The sequence below is a fragment of the Nelusetta ayraudi genome, unplaced genomic scaffold (assembly GCF_046127955.1).
Source record: "Nelusetta ayraudi isolate G7.1 ecotype Tasmania unplaced genomic scaffold, CSIRO-AGI_Nayr_v1 ptg000050l, whole genome shotgun sequence".
Classification (NCBI taxonomy): domain Eukaryota; kingdom Metazoa; phylum Chordata; class Actinopteri; order Tetraodontiformes; family Monacanthidae; genus Nelusetta; species Nelusetta ayraudi.
Genome location: NW_027466100.1, coordinates 3,097,501 through 3,114,872, shown reverse-complemented (window position 1 = coordinate 3,114,872; position 17,372 = coordinate 3,097,501). Strand labels below are relative to the sequence as shown.

Genomic DNA, 17,372 nt, shown 5'->3' with positions numbered 1-17,372 from the left:
CACCACCCAACCCCTCCAAACATATGAAAGATCCAACAAAGCATCATTTCAGCAGAAAACTGCAACCCAGCGGGTTTTTGTGGCTCTGCAAGCAGAACGTTGAAAAAGGCAGCTTTTTGGGGGGGGGTTGTCGTTTTTTTGATAATGCAAAATAAAGATCATATCAGGAGAATATAGATTTCATGAAAAAGGGCGTCTGTTGTTTTACAGTTATATAAATTCGCTTAAACGCAACCGTGCACGGTGAATTTTCCACCAGCGCCTCCATCCCTCGCCGGGTGAGGAGAAAGGGTTAAAACCTTCCACAACAGGCTGCAGCCGCTGGAGGAGCCGGAGCGGAATCGGCTCTTGCAGGGACCGCGTTTAATTCACGGGCGCCGACCAGCTCGCACTCACTGACCGCGGGAAAAAAAAGAAAGAAAGAAAGAAAGAAAGAAAGAACGAGAGAGAAGCAAGGCAAGAGCAGGAACCGAGGCTGGCAGCAATTTCCACTTGTTGACTCTTTCTTCCACAGGGGGCTGAGAGGAGATGCGCTGATGATCCCTCCGTGCACTTCCTCAAGATGCGTCCATCAGCTGCCGGCGGAGCTCGGGAGAAGTGGACGAACTTAAGTTTTGACGCGTCCTGCCTCGCAATGCTGCTGATTTTTTCCGTCCTCAAGCTGAATCTGGATATACGGAGAGAGTGTACGTACTTTTCTCCCCCTCTTTTGTGACCCTTTCCCCGCTGTCTCCCCTTTCCAGTGGGCTTGTATCGTTTAAAAGGAGGCTGCGGTCCCGTTAGATGCGCGTCTATCCCGCCGTTGTACGTAGATTTTCATCAATGCGATGCCGACCAGCGGCCAGCTCATATTCATATGAGAATAAAAACACAGCGTGACGCACAAAAAAAACACGGTATGAGGTGATAGAATATACTTTGAGTTTTGTTTTTTTTAAGGAAGACTTGAGCACGAGGGGACGCTTTGCATCATGGGCTTTTAAAATAGAAGTTGGCCGTCGTTGCCCGGGTCGATGTTTATTATTGTTCGTCACACTGCCTCGCCGTCCGAGGCGCGGCGGGACGGTTCAGCACCGCGGACAGCGGCAGCTCTCAGCACTGGACAGCGCCCACTCGTCCAGTCCGCTCTTAATAACTGGCCGCTGCCACCCTTGTCAGCAAGAACAGGAGCTGTGCCTCTCAAAGCTGATTAAAATATCCCTGATGAGTGGATAAACCAGCTGACATTGCTCCAGTAGGACACTGGCACCGGCTGCTCCTGGAAGACCTAAACACACGTTTTTATCTTATTTCACAGCAACAAGAAGAGGCCAGGAAGGACCCCGATGCGGTGGTCTGCAGGACCACGTCTTGTGAACCCGACAGGCGGCATCTCCCAGTCTTCACAAGTGGCCGAGTGACTTAAGCGACCACCATGATAAATGCGGGCTCTCGCTCGGGCTTCTCGCAGCTCCCGGACACCATGGACATCATTCGCAGCAAGACCCACACCCGCCGGGTGAGGCTCAACGTCGGGGGCCTCCTCCACGAAGTCCTGTGGAGGACGCTGGACAGGCTGCCCCGCACGCGGCTGGGCAAGCTGAAGGACTGCAACACCCACGACTCCATCATGGAGATATGCGACGACTACAGCCTCGACAACAACGAGTACTTCTTCGACAGGCACCCGGGAGCCTTCACCTCCATCCTCAATTTCTACCGCACCGGCAAGTTGCACATGATGGAGGAGATGTGCGCGCTGTCCTTCAGCCAAGAGCTGGACTTCTGGGGCATTGACGAGATCTACCTGGAGTCCTGCTGCCAGGCCAGGTACCACCAGAAGAAGGAGCAGATGAACGAGGAGCTCAAACGGGAGGCGGACAACATGAGGGAGAGGGATGGGCAAGAGTTCACCACCACATGCTGCTCCGAGAAGAGGAGGAAGCTGTGGGACCTCCTGGAGAAGCCGAGTTCGTCGTTTGCTGCTAAGGTAGAATCTCAATGTGGCATTTTTCAGCATCATCATCGTTATTATTATTATTATTATCATTATTATTATTATTATTATTATTATTATTACATTAGTGGGTTAAAGAGGACAAGTTGCAATCACAAAACCTACATAGTTTTCTTCCATTTACAGCGCTGGTTCTACCAGCAGCAAGCTAACGGTCCTCATTATGCACTATAACTTGATCCGCGTTTTCTAACAACAACAACATGTTCTCTCAGTGAACTCACGAGAAATAAGAAGATTTTGTCATTTTCCTCCTTTTCTGGTTCACTTTCCAGACAAAATGTGTTCAGTGAAAGTCGGCTCATTGTGATTCAGAAAAAGACAATAAAGCCTCTCGCCCTCTTATTTTTGTCCCATTCCAAGCATCTGGAAAGTACAACAAGAAGCCAGTGTTTTTTGCAGGAAGCCATACACTGGTGGCTCAATAAGCCGTAGTCCAGGATGGAGAAATAAGCATCTGAAAATAGGTGCAAATATTTGATCTTTACGGGAAGATTTCTCAGATATGGGTCCTGTGAGACATTAAGTGTAAGTAAATATAGAAAATGCTGAAATGTGGGAGAGTTTGACACCCCGAGGCGAGCAGAACTCTGGCTTGATCTGCTGTCGATTGTGTTTAAACGAGAGGAGAAGTGCTTTTAATCTGTCACTTTTTGGCAGCTGCGGCCCAGGCGACAGAGGGGATGAGAGGCAGAGGGGATGATGCCGTGTGTCAAAGCTGTCTGTAAAGTCCCACTCGCTCGCAGCACATTGAATTGAAGCTATCTGTTAAAGCAAAGAGTCTGACTGTCCTGAGAAGTGGGGGGTGTTTGCAGTTTTCCCTGAGGGCATTTAATTACATCCCTTTCAGCTCGCTCGCGACACCCGTCTTTGTCTCCCTTTATTGGTTTTGGTCAGACTTGCAGCCGGTGCTGTTTGCAAGCTCATATCACTGGGTGCCTTTTGTTTCCCGCTGACAATAGGATGGGATTATGAAAGAAATGCCACACGTTGGAGTTCAGTTGAACTTCGGACGGCGCAAGTACACAGAGAGTTTATCATAAATGTCCAAGTTGTTTGCTCATCCTCCACTCAACAGTCAGCCAGTCCAGCCCTAAACCTCCCGGCTCGGGCTTTATTAGCCACCCGCGCCTCATCTCCACGGCTGCCTTCAATAATGTGGCCCATTAGCGGAGTGAAAGCTCGCACTGCAGGAACAAGTCGCTGTGCTGAATCGATGGATAAAGTCGTGTAAACAGCGTGGAGGAAAAACATGAACGGATCCATATTTGATTCAAAATGTTAGAGGTCGAGTGTGTAATATTTGTCTTGATTTACGCTTTTTATATTGGTAAAAGCTGCATATACAGCCCATAAGTACATGAATAAAAGTTTATAATTGCAGTACACTAAAAGTAGAAAGGGTCTTATATATATAAGAATATACATAGATCTTGCTCCCAGTTAGCTGCCATCTTGCACCGCCATATTTCTAAGGAAGCCCTGTGTGGACAATCCAGCTGCCTGACAGCGCGTTTCGTAATTAGGGTGAACGTTTGCGTCTTCAAATAAACCAACAAAGAAGAAGGTGGACCAGGTATCCAGGTTTGGACGCACAGGCCACCGTAGCTCACTGGCAAGATCAGGAGGGGGAGAGAGAGTAAAATATGCTGCAATCTAAAACATAACCACTGGATGTTACTGTTTTTTTGTTTGTTTTTTTTCAAAATCTCCAAATAATACCCAATTGACCTTAAACTAACAATCCATCTACAAAAAAAAAGCCATCGCAATTGAATTGAAGTGAGTGGACACAGAAAGAGACACGTCATTGTTTGTTTCTTCCCTTCCCAAAGCGTTTTACTGCCCACTTCCAGATTTGAGAGATCGAGGAACACTTCGAGTTTGTGTGCGCAAATGTGCCCAAAAACCACATTGTGTCGCCACAAAGAAAGAACGAAAAGACACATTGGTCCCATCATTTCTCAGACACTTCTTCCATCAGCGCTTCCTGCATTATTTATTCATCTCATCCACTGAAAGGACCTGCTCCCTCTCTGACCTTGAATTAGTGAGCACTGTAATTATGTTTCTTAATTATTCAATCACGCTACATGCTCATTTTAAGACCCTCGGCGCCTCTCGGCTCTCTCCTTGGATTTCTGGCACCATTAACCAGAGCTGTAGTCACACTGGCTGCTGCTGCTGCTGCTGCTGCTGCTCCTTACGTCAATTATCAACGTGTCAGATGAACGCGGCAGAGTCTAAAATTAGAAAGGCGGCCTTGTTTAAAACAGCGATCGGCAGATGTGCGTTTAACTGGCATGAATGCTTAGGTTTGAGCGTTTGCACCTGGAAGTGCTGCCAGTTATTCTTGCTTCATGGAGATTCTCATTAACTACTAGCAAGAAGTTGATGTTCAAAGATGCATCCGTCATTAATTAGGATTTCAGAATCTGTTTATTTACAAAAACATCATCAGTGACATATGTGAATATCCGTAATTTATTTCCAATACTGTATTAAGACGCATTTGATCTGTTTACATTACATTTGGTGGCATTTCTGCTGCTGAAACCTCAGGAAGTCCTTCTCCCTGAAGTCTCTTCAGGATCCCCGACACACCATCTCCTCTATTTACTGCATATTTTCGCAAGTTTCTGCTCCAGAGTGCATCAGGGTCTTCATCTTTAATTTCTCCACGCAGCCAGACATGGCGATAAGAGCAGCATTTACACAATTCCGTGGTCGTATTAGCATGCAAGAGTAAATTTACCTTCACAGGTGGAGGTCCTGGAAAGTTCACGAGGAAAGACAGCTTGGAGAAAAACAGCACTGCTTGATAAATGAAGTCCTCTCCTCATGGTTTTGTGTGTGTGTGTGTGTGTGTGTGTGAGACAGTGAATAGCATTGGGGGGCAGGAAAAGTTGAATTGAAATTAACTGGCAGCCAACGAGCACAGTCTTGTTTTAGAGACTTAATTGAGGAGTTGCGTCCGTGAAATGGCTCCTTCCCAAACACATACTCCGCCTCATTTATTTTTCATTGCTGATGAAATTTTAATTGCACATTAATAACGCCTGACTCGCCGCCCGCGAGAGGAGGAAGGTGCGATCCAGAAAATCGATATTTTCAGCTGTCATCCCTCCCAACCACTGGACCCTTTTTGAAATGGCAACCTTAGCCTAAATATTATTCGCGCCGACAAGTCCATTTTTCATGTCAAAGCGGCGGCGAAGGACGCGGCGCTGGTTGGTGGTCCATCTTTCTTCCCCGTGGCATTGAGGCGTTGAGACCACAGAGAGCTGTGCGAGCCGGACAACCATGTCCTCCATTTGAAGCGCAGCCGAGTGGGAAGAAGAAGAAGAAGAAGAAGAAGAAGAAGAAGAAGAAGAAGAAGAAGAAGAAGAGAAGTCAGGATTGGACGCAGCTTGTGTGTGTGATAGAGGTGCGTTCGTTAATCCAGCGTGTCTCAGCACGTCCCCGCTCCTCACTTGTCCCCACGGAGTTTGGCCTCACCGGGATCTCAGTTCACACAATTAACAAACTGTCATTGTTCTAAAGTGGAAAAACTCCACCGCATCTGCGTTCAGGCTGCAAGGAAAACTTGTTTTCAAACGTGTTCAGCGTGTGCCACGCGCTCCCGTTTGCTCTTTTCACTTGAAACGCCGGGGAGATGAACGCCGTCCCTGCGAGCATGCAGCACCCAGACAGAGGTGCGCTTTTATTACACTCTTCTGTCCTGCTTTGGAGGTTTAAAGGAAGCCTGAACACAATTTTCAATGTCATCTAATCATTCCCAGTGGCTGGTATCTCAGCCAGGACCCAAATCCAGACTGGGGAATAGAAAGCTATTTGTTTTCGTCAACAAAAACAAAACAGAAAGTGACCTCACGGGTAGGAAATGAGCAAAGGAAAAACGGGAGACTCAAACTGATAATTGAAACAAAAACTGAGACAGACGTAAAGACATGAACGTGGGCCTGGACTTGAACTGGTCACGACATAGACAGCTAATGCAACCAAGATGAGATACCAACGGAGCACAGACTAAGAGGGCAGACTTACTGTGGGTCTCCACACACAAGAAGCTTGAACAAAAACATTTCAATAGAAGCTAAGAGCAGATCAGAGCTGCCTTGATGTGACGGTGAGCTGGTGCTCTAATGAGCAGAGGTGGCAACAGTATTCACATTCAGTACTTAAGTACAAGTATGGATACTTGTACTTAAGTAAAAAATACTCTGTTAAAAGTAAAAGTACCGATTCTACCCCTTTACACACATTTACCGAAGTATAAAGTCAAAATCACTTTTTTGCAGTTAATGAAACAATACATTTGTTGGTAAGCCAAGGCACTGAAATAATTGCCCTCTAAAATATGACCCAGTTTTACATTGAAGAACATAACAGCATCAAATAGCTCCACTTCAAGCAAGAGGATCTACAATAATAAAGTGAATTACTTTTAAAAGAAGACATGCTCGTTATTAAAGTAACAACCGTGTTTTTCCAATGTCAGGAATACAGAGTACAGATATTCCTGCTCAAATGTAGGGAGTAAAAGTAAAAAGTTGTCAGAAACAGAAATACTCAACAACAACAAAAAGTACTACAGTAACACAGTATTTATACTTTGTGACTTCCCACCTCTGCTGACAATGATGTGATGTTCACATCAGACCCCAACATAAACTGGGCTCTACGGGCATCTGTAGCATCTCCGCTGTACGCTCGCCACTTCCGCCTCTCTCGGGCCGTGCAATGCCGAGCACACACACACACACACACACACACACACACACACACACACACACACACACACACACACTTCCCTCGCCTGGGCACCGACTCTTTGGCCTAATTGCACGGAAACTTCCCTCCCACAGCCAAGGCAGCCATGACTGGAGGCACTGAACTGCACTTTTCTTTCGTTTATTTTTTTCCGGATGCGCATTAGATGTGCTCGATTGACTTCACTCACTCACTCACTCACTCACTCACTCACTCACTCACTCACTCACTCACCACGCCTTTGCTTTGCTGCTTGTGGAGTTCATGAGGCTCTTCAGGCCGTGGAGTCCGGCCACCTGCTGAACCTTCACCTCAGCCGGCAACCGAGGTGAAGGCAACTGGCAACGCACTGTACCGCCACATTCCTCCACCCCCTCCAGCTATGAAAGAGGCACTCCCACAGACGGCGACATGCTGCTAGTCCAACACAGTGCGCAGTCACTTGCGCTAACCTCAGCACTGTGTGACAGGGGGCCCAGTGGGACTGTGGAAGCAGCAGCAGGAGCAGCAGCGCAGTCACTGTGATTTTATGCTCTCTGTTGTTATTTTCAGAAGTGTCTCCAAGTGCCGCAGCTGAGAGTTTCCTCTGTCTCTTTGTGTCGCCGTCTCCGACGTTGCGTCACGGCGCTTGCGTGCGCACGAGCGAGACAAGAGGAGCGTTCCTGGAATGTTGCGTTCAAGGGTCCAGAGCATCAGCGTGATTTTTTTTTTTTTTTTTTCATATTTGTTCGCTGTATTATTGACGTGTGTGAACGTGAGGGTGGTGCAGCTGGGAGAGAACAGGGTCAAATTCAGCTTTTTAGGTTTGGAAACATCAGCGCTGAGGGAAACCATGACACTGTCTGAAAAGGTCATCTTATGTAACGTTCGTGCAACGATATTAATTATGTAGTGATAGTCGGTTGTTTCCAGAACTTGGGTGGATGGCAGTGGCCGCATGCAAGACTTGAACAGAGTTCGTCCAAGCATTATTGTAGCTTAGCGACAGAAAGCGGCTCTCTGAAGTCAGACTGACATCAAGGCAAATTGACTGCGCGCAGGTCTAAGATGCCGGGGTCTTCAAAGAGACGTGGACATATTAAAGATGATAGAAGATAACAAAGAAGATGTTTTGCTCATGGAGCTCTCCCTCTCTCGTTATCTCTTCCCCTCGTTTGGGCTCCGTCCCCTCATTATTCAAGTCCAAGCGAAGGAGCCGGCGCGTAAGGAGCTCATTATTGTTTGAACAGTGATTATAAATAGAATGAACTCTGCGAATTTATTTGTTTTGAACAAATAAAGTCGCTGAGAGAGCAGCTCAGCTGCCCTCACATTCCGTGACTCCCACAGTAAACCCCTCCTCTAGTTTTTTTACAGTCTGCCCTGAGACCCAGCGCTAGCTCCCCGCGCACCCGCAGATTGATTCCACATTAGCATTCGGGAGGCACGTTTGAGAAAACGAAAGGTTTGTAGCTTTAATCCGCGCGGACTGCCTATAAACTGACTGATTTCGCCTTTAATCCCAATTTTTGCTTTTGCACACAAGGGTTGTTCTCATGGAGTTACACCACAAAGGCCGCAGAGAGCCCCCGCAGAGGGCCAAACCGACAGAGACATTAGCATCATTGATCGAAGACAAGCCTTTGATGCTGATTGATTGAAATCGAAATTCTTTAAAGAGGCAGCACATCCCAACAGAGCGGCTGAGAATCAATAGAGAAGATCTCTCCAGCTGTGACGAGTGGACAGGAAGTGAATTTTAGCCGGATGTTGTTGTTTTTTCCACATGCATCTTATTATGAAATTGTTTAGCCGTGATTTGCAAAGAGCAAAAAGAGCACTTATTAATTTTGAAGTTAGGGGTTAGGATGGGTTTCTGAAGTATTGGCTTCTATTTTGGTGCATTTAAAACGTGAACAAGCCAGCTGCTTACAGCTACAGTCTGTCTTCTTTCTTGCTAATACAGCATATTTAAAAAAAAAAACTTTATTGAGTTGAGACATTTGAGTCTGACTTGAGTGCTTCCAGACATACTGCAACAGTTTATTTCATACAAATGCACAGCTTCAATAAAACATGCTAAAAAGACAGTGTCCACCTTGTGCCCTATAAACCAGTATAAGGAAATTACAGTTACTGCACTGTTTTGGAGATGAAAACCAATGAAAATCAAACAACCGTGGGTGGCAGGCAGCTTTTTTCGGATCTCTGGCGGTTTATCCTTCCTAATTTGTATGGCATGGCGATCACTCTGGTTTCTTTTGCCAAAAAAAAACTTCTCAAGTTGGATGTGAGTGATGAATCGTGAATGACAGAAATAAAATGTGAAAGTCACACTTTGATCGGGGGGAAAAAAGCATAAAGGTGCTAGATATAAGTCCAGGCTGTGGAGATTTCCCAAACTCACAGCTAAGTGACTCACACCCAATCAGTTCAGATCAAAATAAACTAGTTGCAGTGGGGAGTGCATGTGGTGCTCGGCAGCAGTGCAGTCACCGGGGTGAGAGTTGCTCTAGCACGCTACGTTAGCTTATCGCGCAAGCCAGTTGGGGCAACACGTGCGCGCACACAAACCGACAGGCGCGCTGCCTGCTATCTCTGTTTGACAGGCCCACAAAATCCACCCTTTGTTTGGAGTGTGACGCCAAATCTGGTGGAACCACCTCCATCCCCATCCCCATCCCCAACCATACCCCCTGCTCAAACTAGGTCTGCGGGGCCGCTCACCGCTGACGCTGACATTTACAGAGGTGAGAAGTCAATCGCAACGGGACGCCGGCTTCGTTTCCACAGACCTTCATTCATAATTCAGACGTTGCGCCCATCAGAGGGAAGACGTCAGTCAAGGCGAAGCTCTGATGGAGGCCCGGGGCCTTGTGGTCACATGTAGCCGTCATCGGAATTTTCCAGAAGTTTTAGCGGCTAATTCCGTCTGCTGACCAAAAAGGTCATTTTGCAGCCACCTGCGAATGAGGGTCAAGCATCACACAGGTGTGGAAGGTATTCACATCCTGTACTTAAGTAAAAGTACGAATACTTATGTAAAAGCAAACTGAAGTAAAAGTAACTGATTCAACTTCTTTACTTAAGTAAAATGAAGAAAGTACAGGTTCTGAAACTTACTTTGTAAAAAATGAAATGATTGTTTGTATGTTTGTTGAAGTTCTGACAGAATTATCTGGATTGAAGTAATTGACCAGTTTAAATTTACCTTTGATACTCTCAATACCGTTAATAGCTATTGATGGATGTTCACACTTTTTATCACAATAATCATTGTTGTTGACTCCAAAGCCAAAGTACTCTAAAATATACTCAAATACGTGGTCGCTTTTATATTGAACTACAGAACAGCATCGTTCAAATAGCTGCATTTCAAGCAACAACAACTATAATATAATTAAGTAAATCACTTTTTACAGAATTTGTATATTTTAAATACAAAAGTAACAAGCGTGTTGTTCCAATGTAAGGAGAAAGAAGTACAGATATTTGTGTACAAGTGTAGAGAGTCAAAGTAAAAAGTCGTCAGAAGAAGAGATACTTGAGTAAAGTACAGATGCCTTGAAAAATCTACTTCCTCGTCCTTTGTTACTTCCCACCCCTGCAAGCATGACTGACTTGTACCACCACTTGACAGCAGGTGTGTGTTCTCTAAAACATTTCATCGTCCCTCCATCGACTTGATGACAACTCGCTGTGCTGCAACGCTACAACTCATCAGCTCATCGGCGACACTCATGCATTTTTAAGCGGCTGCCCTCGTCATGCACACCTCACCTCACCTCACCTCACCCGGCTCATTGATCCGTCAGGCAACACGGCAAAGTTCCGAGATGTCGTCGTTTTTTTTTGTTCTCCTGTTTGGCCTCAGCGCGATGCAACTGATTCGACTCCGATCTCTCCTTGGCTCGTCTCGGACGGCTGAAGGAGAAAACTCAATCAAGTTTTCAAACGTAGCCGAGTCTCGCCGAGGGAGAGGGGGGGGGGGGGGGGGGGGATTTTGTGCTTATATAACCTGTAATCAGGTCGGGCTGGTGGGATTTCCTGAACAGATGTGCTCCCAACCTGAGGAAACCTTCCATCTGGCTTAAACAGTCTGAAAGCAGATTGTTTTCGCTGATCTCGTTTGGGTGAAATATTTTCATTCCTAGAAACGAAAATACGTCGGCGCAAAGACACCGCGGGAGCCGTTTAAAACGCACCGAATAAATGATGCACAGCCACTTCTGTAATCTCCCGGCGTTCGACATCGCTGGTCACGTGACAAACGGTCGTGCGGCGCCAACATTCAAATGAGCCGCCGCTCCTTCCTCGGCCCATTAGCTCGCTGTCGGATGAGATCCTTCGCTTTGTGGGGCGAACGACAGGAAATACGGCAGCCTCTCCGGCTAATTTATTATTTCTTCTGTCAGACTGTTGTCCAGCACGGGCTCGGAGGGCGGGGAGGAAACTCTAGCGCAAGTTTGAGCAGTCCGCCAGACGAAGGAAGAGTAATTAAACCAATGTGAGACTGAACTCAACACCTGCGAGTAACTGCAGGGTTACAGGGTTACACAGTGGGGGGAGGGCACGTGTGTGGCCGCTCAGAGGGGCCGAATGATGACAAAAATAAGACTGTTACATGCACAATAACTGTGAATGAATGACGACGTTATGGACAGGTCTGGCTGTAAAGCTAATTGCCCTCTGGGACAAATGAGCTATTCCAAATCTGAATCTGAAAAAAAAAAAAAAAGGAAAGAAAAGCTTCGCGTTTTCGGCCGCACATCACCAGATCGCCTCGTGTCACTTTGATAGATACCGTTGGAACGCTGCGCTACGCCCATGCAAGCCAAGCAGATTTTTTTCTTTTATGTTTTTGTCTTTAAATTCAATTCTTCCCGTCTCACTGACGCAAGCGGCCGAGGACAATGGGCAACGGAGGAGGATGGAAGAGGAGAGAGGCTCCGGCAAACAGAGGAAGACACGGAGAGCAAACAGTCGCCGCTTTGTTCAAATCCCACCATCTGGGCTGGTCATGCAGCGGGAGTTTAGCCTTAGCATTGTTAGCATTTGGCCTTTTTTTAAAAAAAAATTTTGATAATCTAATTGTCTTTTTGCTCGAGTGGGGAGTGAGTTGGTGGCCACTTTTCCCCGATCGACCGATCCAGCGCGGGGAAATCAGAGCTTCCCCTTTGCTTTGTGAAGCTCTGCTCACCTGTGTGGGCCCCCGAAGTGCAGCAGCTGAATGGGAAAGCAGATGCCGCAGGCTCTCCCGCCGCTCTGGTTTCACTAAAAAAAAAAAAAAAAAAAAAAAAATCAGCCGTGGGAATTGAACGCAGTGTCCGAATCAATGGGCCCACCCACTCCCCTTTATCTCTATGAGACCGAATAACAAATGCAAACAAAAGAGGATCAATAACGGCCGTGAGCGTCGGTGTCTCAAAAATCGTGGGTTTAAAGGTACAGCGTGTCAAATTCTGCCATCTGGTGGTCAGATTTTAGATTGCGGCGCTCTTTCGCTCACCTTGACCTTCTCTCGAGCTCGCCAGCAAACTACAGTGGGCTGCACATGCAAACTTGGATACCTCGTCCACCTTCTTCTTCTTCGTTGGTTTATTTGAGCACATGAGCAGACACCCCAAGTACGAAGCGCACTGTCAGGGCTTCCTTAGAAATATGGCGGTGCAAGACCCTTGATCCATGTATATTCTTATATCTAAATTAGAACTGTCCTATGGGTTCTTATGACTTCTATTGTACTGTGAGTATACACTTATTTACGGGCAGTATATAAAGCTTTTACCAATATGAAAATCATAAATTAGGCCCAAACTCTTCCGCTGTGGGTGCCATCCGAAAAACTGAGAGATTGTCACTGAGCGAACTGGAAGAGGAAACTGTAACTCAACCGCCTTTTCACTCACACACAGACGGGCAGACACTGTTGTTTGAGACTCAAAGTGAATGCGGAGGGGCAGCACCAAGCTGCGGCTGTTAATGATAAACCGAAGGCTAACGATGCTCCGTCTGCACGGAGCGATGGAGCCACCTCACACTGACATCCAGCGCAGCCCCAGCAGATTTTTAAGCTCAGCACGGTAATGGCACTCCTCTCTCAAGGGGCTTCTATAAATAAATATGCCGTCTCACACACACACACACACACACACACACACACACACACACACACACACTAACAGGCGTTCCAGCTTCCACATTTTCTCATTGAATCTTCAGGGTGTTTTCAAATAGGCTGTCTTTAGAGCTCCCCTGACGAACGTCCACATACATCTTTAAATAGACGCGGCCGCGCTGTCGTTTATTGCCCGGGACACGCTGCGTCCTTTTAATGCGCTGGACTACATCAAACACAGGCGGCAGACGTCTCATTTCCCGGCAGCAGACCGCCGCGCTCGCCCTTCCAAAAGCGTCAGGGGGGCGGCGGATGGATAGAAAGAGTGTTCTCTCATTCAGACAGAGACGGGAAGCGAGTGAGAAAAAGGGTAATTGGTGTGATGCGGTCTCTGCGGCGCTGCCCGGTGGTCAGATGATGCATGTGTCAGTCCTCCCCACTGCGCCCGCCACCTCTTTCAGTGGGAAAAGTCTCTCCACAGTGATCTGCTGAAATCCTTTTCCTCTCTCGCCATTTCAGATTTTAAGGATGAACAAGTGAGTTTGCCCCGGCAAGAGGAGAGCGGCTCAAATAGCAAAGCACATTTTGGAAGCTGCAAACTGAAACTTTGGCTGACAGAAAAGAAGGACTTCACTTTAACTCCCAACTGGTTCAATTTGTAAAACTTGACATATCTCTCAGGTCGTCCTCGAGCCCTCCACCGTAGCTTCCGCTCATCCCAGTTTTCCACACATCTGGCCAGCTTGTCTTTGCTTTGTGCTCCTGCGTCTTTCTTGAGTACATCCACATATGTTGGCGTTTGTCCTCCTCGTCACCGGTGCCCATGTGTTGGTTCCCACAGAACCAGTTTGCTGGCTGGCAGCTGCGGCAGTGTCCTGCTCGTCTCATTCTCCTGGCTGCTATTTTATCGCTCACCCTTGGTATTCCAACATTGACATATTCAACCTGTTTGAACTTGCTTTTTCTGTTCCATTTTAGGCTGAAACTAAATCAACACAATGTGATAGAGATGTAAGTAAACTTAACTTTAAAGATATAGTATAAAGTCATGATGATGATGGAGTCTGTAGCCCCTCTGCAAGTCCAAACTTCACAAAAACTAGCGTCAAGAATTGCACACAAAGATGCTTGTGAATGAAGAAATTTCCCACTTCAACTAATGATACGTGCCCTGGGGTGTTTCTGCGCACTCAGCTGTATTCCCTGCACCATGTTTACTTTGAACTGGCATCGTGAGGTGGCACAGGGGAACCAGGGAAAGACATGGAGTGAAAATGGAAAGCCTTTCTAGGTCAAAACACAGTGCTGTTGACAAAATGCTGTTGATTTTGCTTCCAATTAAAAGTGAGAACAGGACTTTTTTTATTTATTATTCTCTCACAGGGGGGCGCTAGTGGAAGAGGTGTTTGGAGGGTTGGTCGATGGAAGGTTAATTTAAGGACTTTTTTTTAATGACTGGAGTTATTCATACTAAATTTCAGAATTGCTAAATGCTAAATGCTAAACTAAAATGGTTCAAGGCAATTGGTTTCATCAACTGACTTGAGTTGACATCACTCATTGGGTTTTACCTTTTTTCTGTCCCACTGTAGAACTAATTAATGCGCCTCTTTTATTTTGTCGCCGAACTGTCACGCGGGTTGCCAGGTATCCGCGTGCAAGACGGACATCGGGACAAACGTGCACATATATTGCTGTTAATTTGGGAGCTTCTTCCTCGGGCTGCTGCGGCGTGCGGTGAGCAGGTCTTAATGAGAAGGAGCTGCTGGCCTTTGGAAATACGCACGGGGTCGGTCGGTGTCAGTGCACGGAGACGCCGGGGAGCTTCGCCCTCGTCGTATCCTCGCGCCGAGCCCGCGTTGCCCGTATTGATTGTAATTATGTGGGAGCCCTGCGGAGCGCTGACTGAAGAGGCGGTAGGGTGGGAGGGCGTGGGGGGTGGTGGGGGGGGGGGGTTATTGGTTCTAATTGCATCCAGGAGCAGCGCTCCGGTCGGCGGGGGTGGGGGCCTCTGACGAGCTGCTCAAGGCTCGCAAGGTTTTTCTTAATGGTGCTTGATTACACGTTTGGCAGGACACCACATGCAGGAAGTCCCCTGGTGGAGCAGCACCTCAACCCCTCCCCCGCCCCCAGCCCACCTGTGACTGACGAGATCATTAAAGTGATCCTGGAAGATTCCCACGGGTTTATCACAATTTCAATCCGGGCTCCCAGTAGGTTGGGCGGCGTGCAGCCAGTGCAGCCCGGCGGTGCTGCGTGGGCGGACTGGTTGCCTGCGAGTTTCAATCGCTATCCCAGTTAATCTCCAGGCGGGCAGACGGGCGGGCGGCGGTCCCAGGAGTTCCCGGCCGGCCCCCCCAGGCTGCTGCCGGGGCATCGGCCCACTCAACACCTTCTCCTTTCCCATCTTCCGTCCTCTGCTAGACAGACAGACACCCTACTGCCTCCTCCGGGTGCAAAATATAGGCCACGGGGAAGTTAAGGCAGGCTGCGAAATAGGCAGTGTTGGCGAGTAATCTATTACTAAGTAATCCACTACTGTAATTAAACTACTTTTTTAGTAACAGAGTAATGTAATGGTAATTACAGTGGCAAAACCGGTAATTATATCATAATTACTTTATCAGGTAACGATTCCATTACTGTTCTGAAACATTTTGCAAGCTAAAAATGTCCTATTATTCACAAAATATCTGAAATGTAGAAAAACAACCGAAAAAATGACGATGTCGCAAACTGATGATGCAGCCGTGCATGCAACGTCATTGATATGCGACGACGCACCAAAACAAGCATGGCAACGTTTGTAGCTGGAAATACCAACATTATTTTGAGTTCATCGCGTCTAAATCAAAGAATATTGTGGTTCGTTGTGCGTTACGTGCAGGAAACAAGACGTTCTCCACTGTTACTTTATCTTTTTTAACTAATTAGCAATTTAGTAATTAGCAATTAGTAATTGATTACTTATTTAAACAAAGTTGTTAAAGTAGAAGTAATTAGATTTCTTTTATAGGCATAATCTGTAGTTGGATTACTTATGGGAACGGCGAGCTCAACGATGGCGGACACAACTCAGAGGCGCAGACGCTGGAACGAGCAGCGGGCAGCGTTGTTATCGATTTTTGAAAGGGCTCTGGATTTTGCTCTCGGAAGGCTCTTCTGTAACTATTGCTGAGGCGTTTAAGTGCAAGGAACGGGTGGAATTTGTTGTGATAGCTGTCTGGCAGGGTGCTCGAACCCCTGCCAGGGAGGGATGATAATAAGTCTTGTGTGAACCAAGCAGTGTGAAGAAAGTTTCCAGAGTTTGAGATCTTGGGGGATGTAGATGGGAAACCTGACTCCCCTGTTGTTACATTAGTGCAGGGTGGGTAGCCCCCCCACCCCCCCACTCCCCAAGGACCACATGAGTAGCCCACAGGCCTGTTCGAAAAATAACACAACTTGTTGGTCTGTGCCTAAAATTCATTTTCACCCATCCGTGTCAAGTCATTGTTGATATTTATTGCAAACTCTTCAATGTGATCAGTGTCTTCACCTAGGTCAGTATCATTAGTAATAATATGTGAGTGAGAAAGTTAGTTGAAGTTATCTCAGGAGAGTGGAGCCAACCGGTTGCCCTTCATGTGACTCCGGACCATTGAAGTAGCTCTCAGGTTCTAAGAGGTTTGTGGTCCCTGCATTAGTGGTTGCAGTAGCTCCCTGAAGACACTAACGCAAGACTTGGTGAGGATTTTTGGAGGGGGTGGGGGGCATCCCAGTCTGTATTTCCCTTTATGGTGGATGGATGAATTTATAAATGTGTTACCTTGGCGGATCAAGCCTTTGCTAGCATGCGCAGCCACTGATGATGGTAAAGATGCAGCTTCACTGTAAAATAGAAAACGGTGCAGTACTGAACCATTAACTTTCTTCTCCTTAACTTTCCACTCCTGTATATGTGTGTGCAGTAGAGTCTCTCTACATTATAGAGAGCCTCCCTACTCTCTGCTGGAGATGGCTCTATTGTGTTGTGCTGTTTGAGGTGTACTGGACGATTCAGCAGACCCAGCAGCAGAGGAACTATGAAAAAGCACTGACGACTTCATGCTGCATCTATTGTCCAGTCAGTCAGACGTGATGGTGGATGGAAGGCATCCCACCTCCACCCCGCCCCCAAGGCCTCAACCCGGAATGTGTTAACTAGCGTGGAGCGCGTGCTGGTGGATCTCGCACAAAAATATAGACAAGGAAAATAACAACAAAGGGCGCCGTCTCTCTCTCTCTTTCTCAGCCCTCTCCCAGCGCTCTGTGACTTTATGTAATAGTTCCTCTCCGGAGGGGAGGTTACAGCCCAGCGTGTCACAGAATGTGACGGGAATGCTGCTCATTAGAGCCTCTTAATCAAGTCTCTCCCCAGATCAAAAATCAGCATTAAACGGAAATCCTGCAGGGTCGTCCGTCCCACGGAAACCTTGGCTCTGCAGATGAAGGCAACAAGCGCGCCGCCAAATCTCCCAGGATTTT

At 47.1% G+C, this 17,372-nt stretch overlaps 2 protein-coding genes across 2 annotated transcripts in view; both read left to right on the top strand.

Annotated features, from left to right (window-relative positions):
• eps8l3a (EPS8 signaling adaptor L3a) overlaps window positions 1–17,372 on the top strand; it is a 273,109-nt gene that overhangs the window by 163,350 nt on the left and 92,387 nt on the right. The gene's annotated exons all lie outside the window — the stretch shown is intronic.
• LOC142895731 (potassium voltage-gated channel subfamily B member 1-like) overlaps window positions 193–17,372 on the top strand; it is a 34,809-nt gene continuing 17,629 nt past the window's right edge. Inside the window, exons 1-2 of the mRNA XM_076036975.1 lie at window positions 193–686; window positions 1,298–1,969. Coding sequence (XP_075893090.1) covers window positions 1,415–1,969 — 555 coding nt within the window. The 5' untranslated portion in view covers window positions 193–686; window positions 1,298–1,414. The remainder of the gene's footprint in view (window positions 687–1,297; window positions 1,970–17,372) is intronic.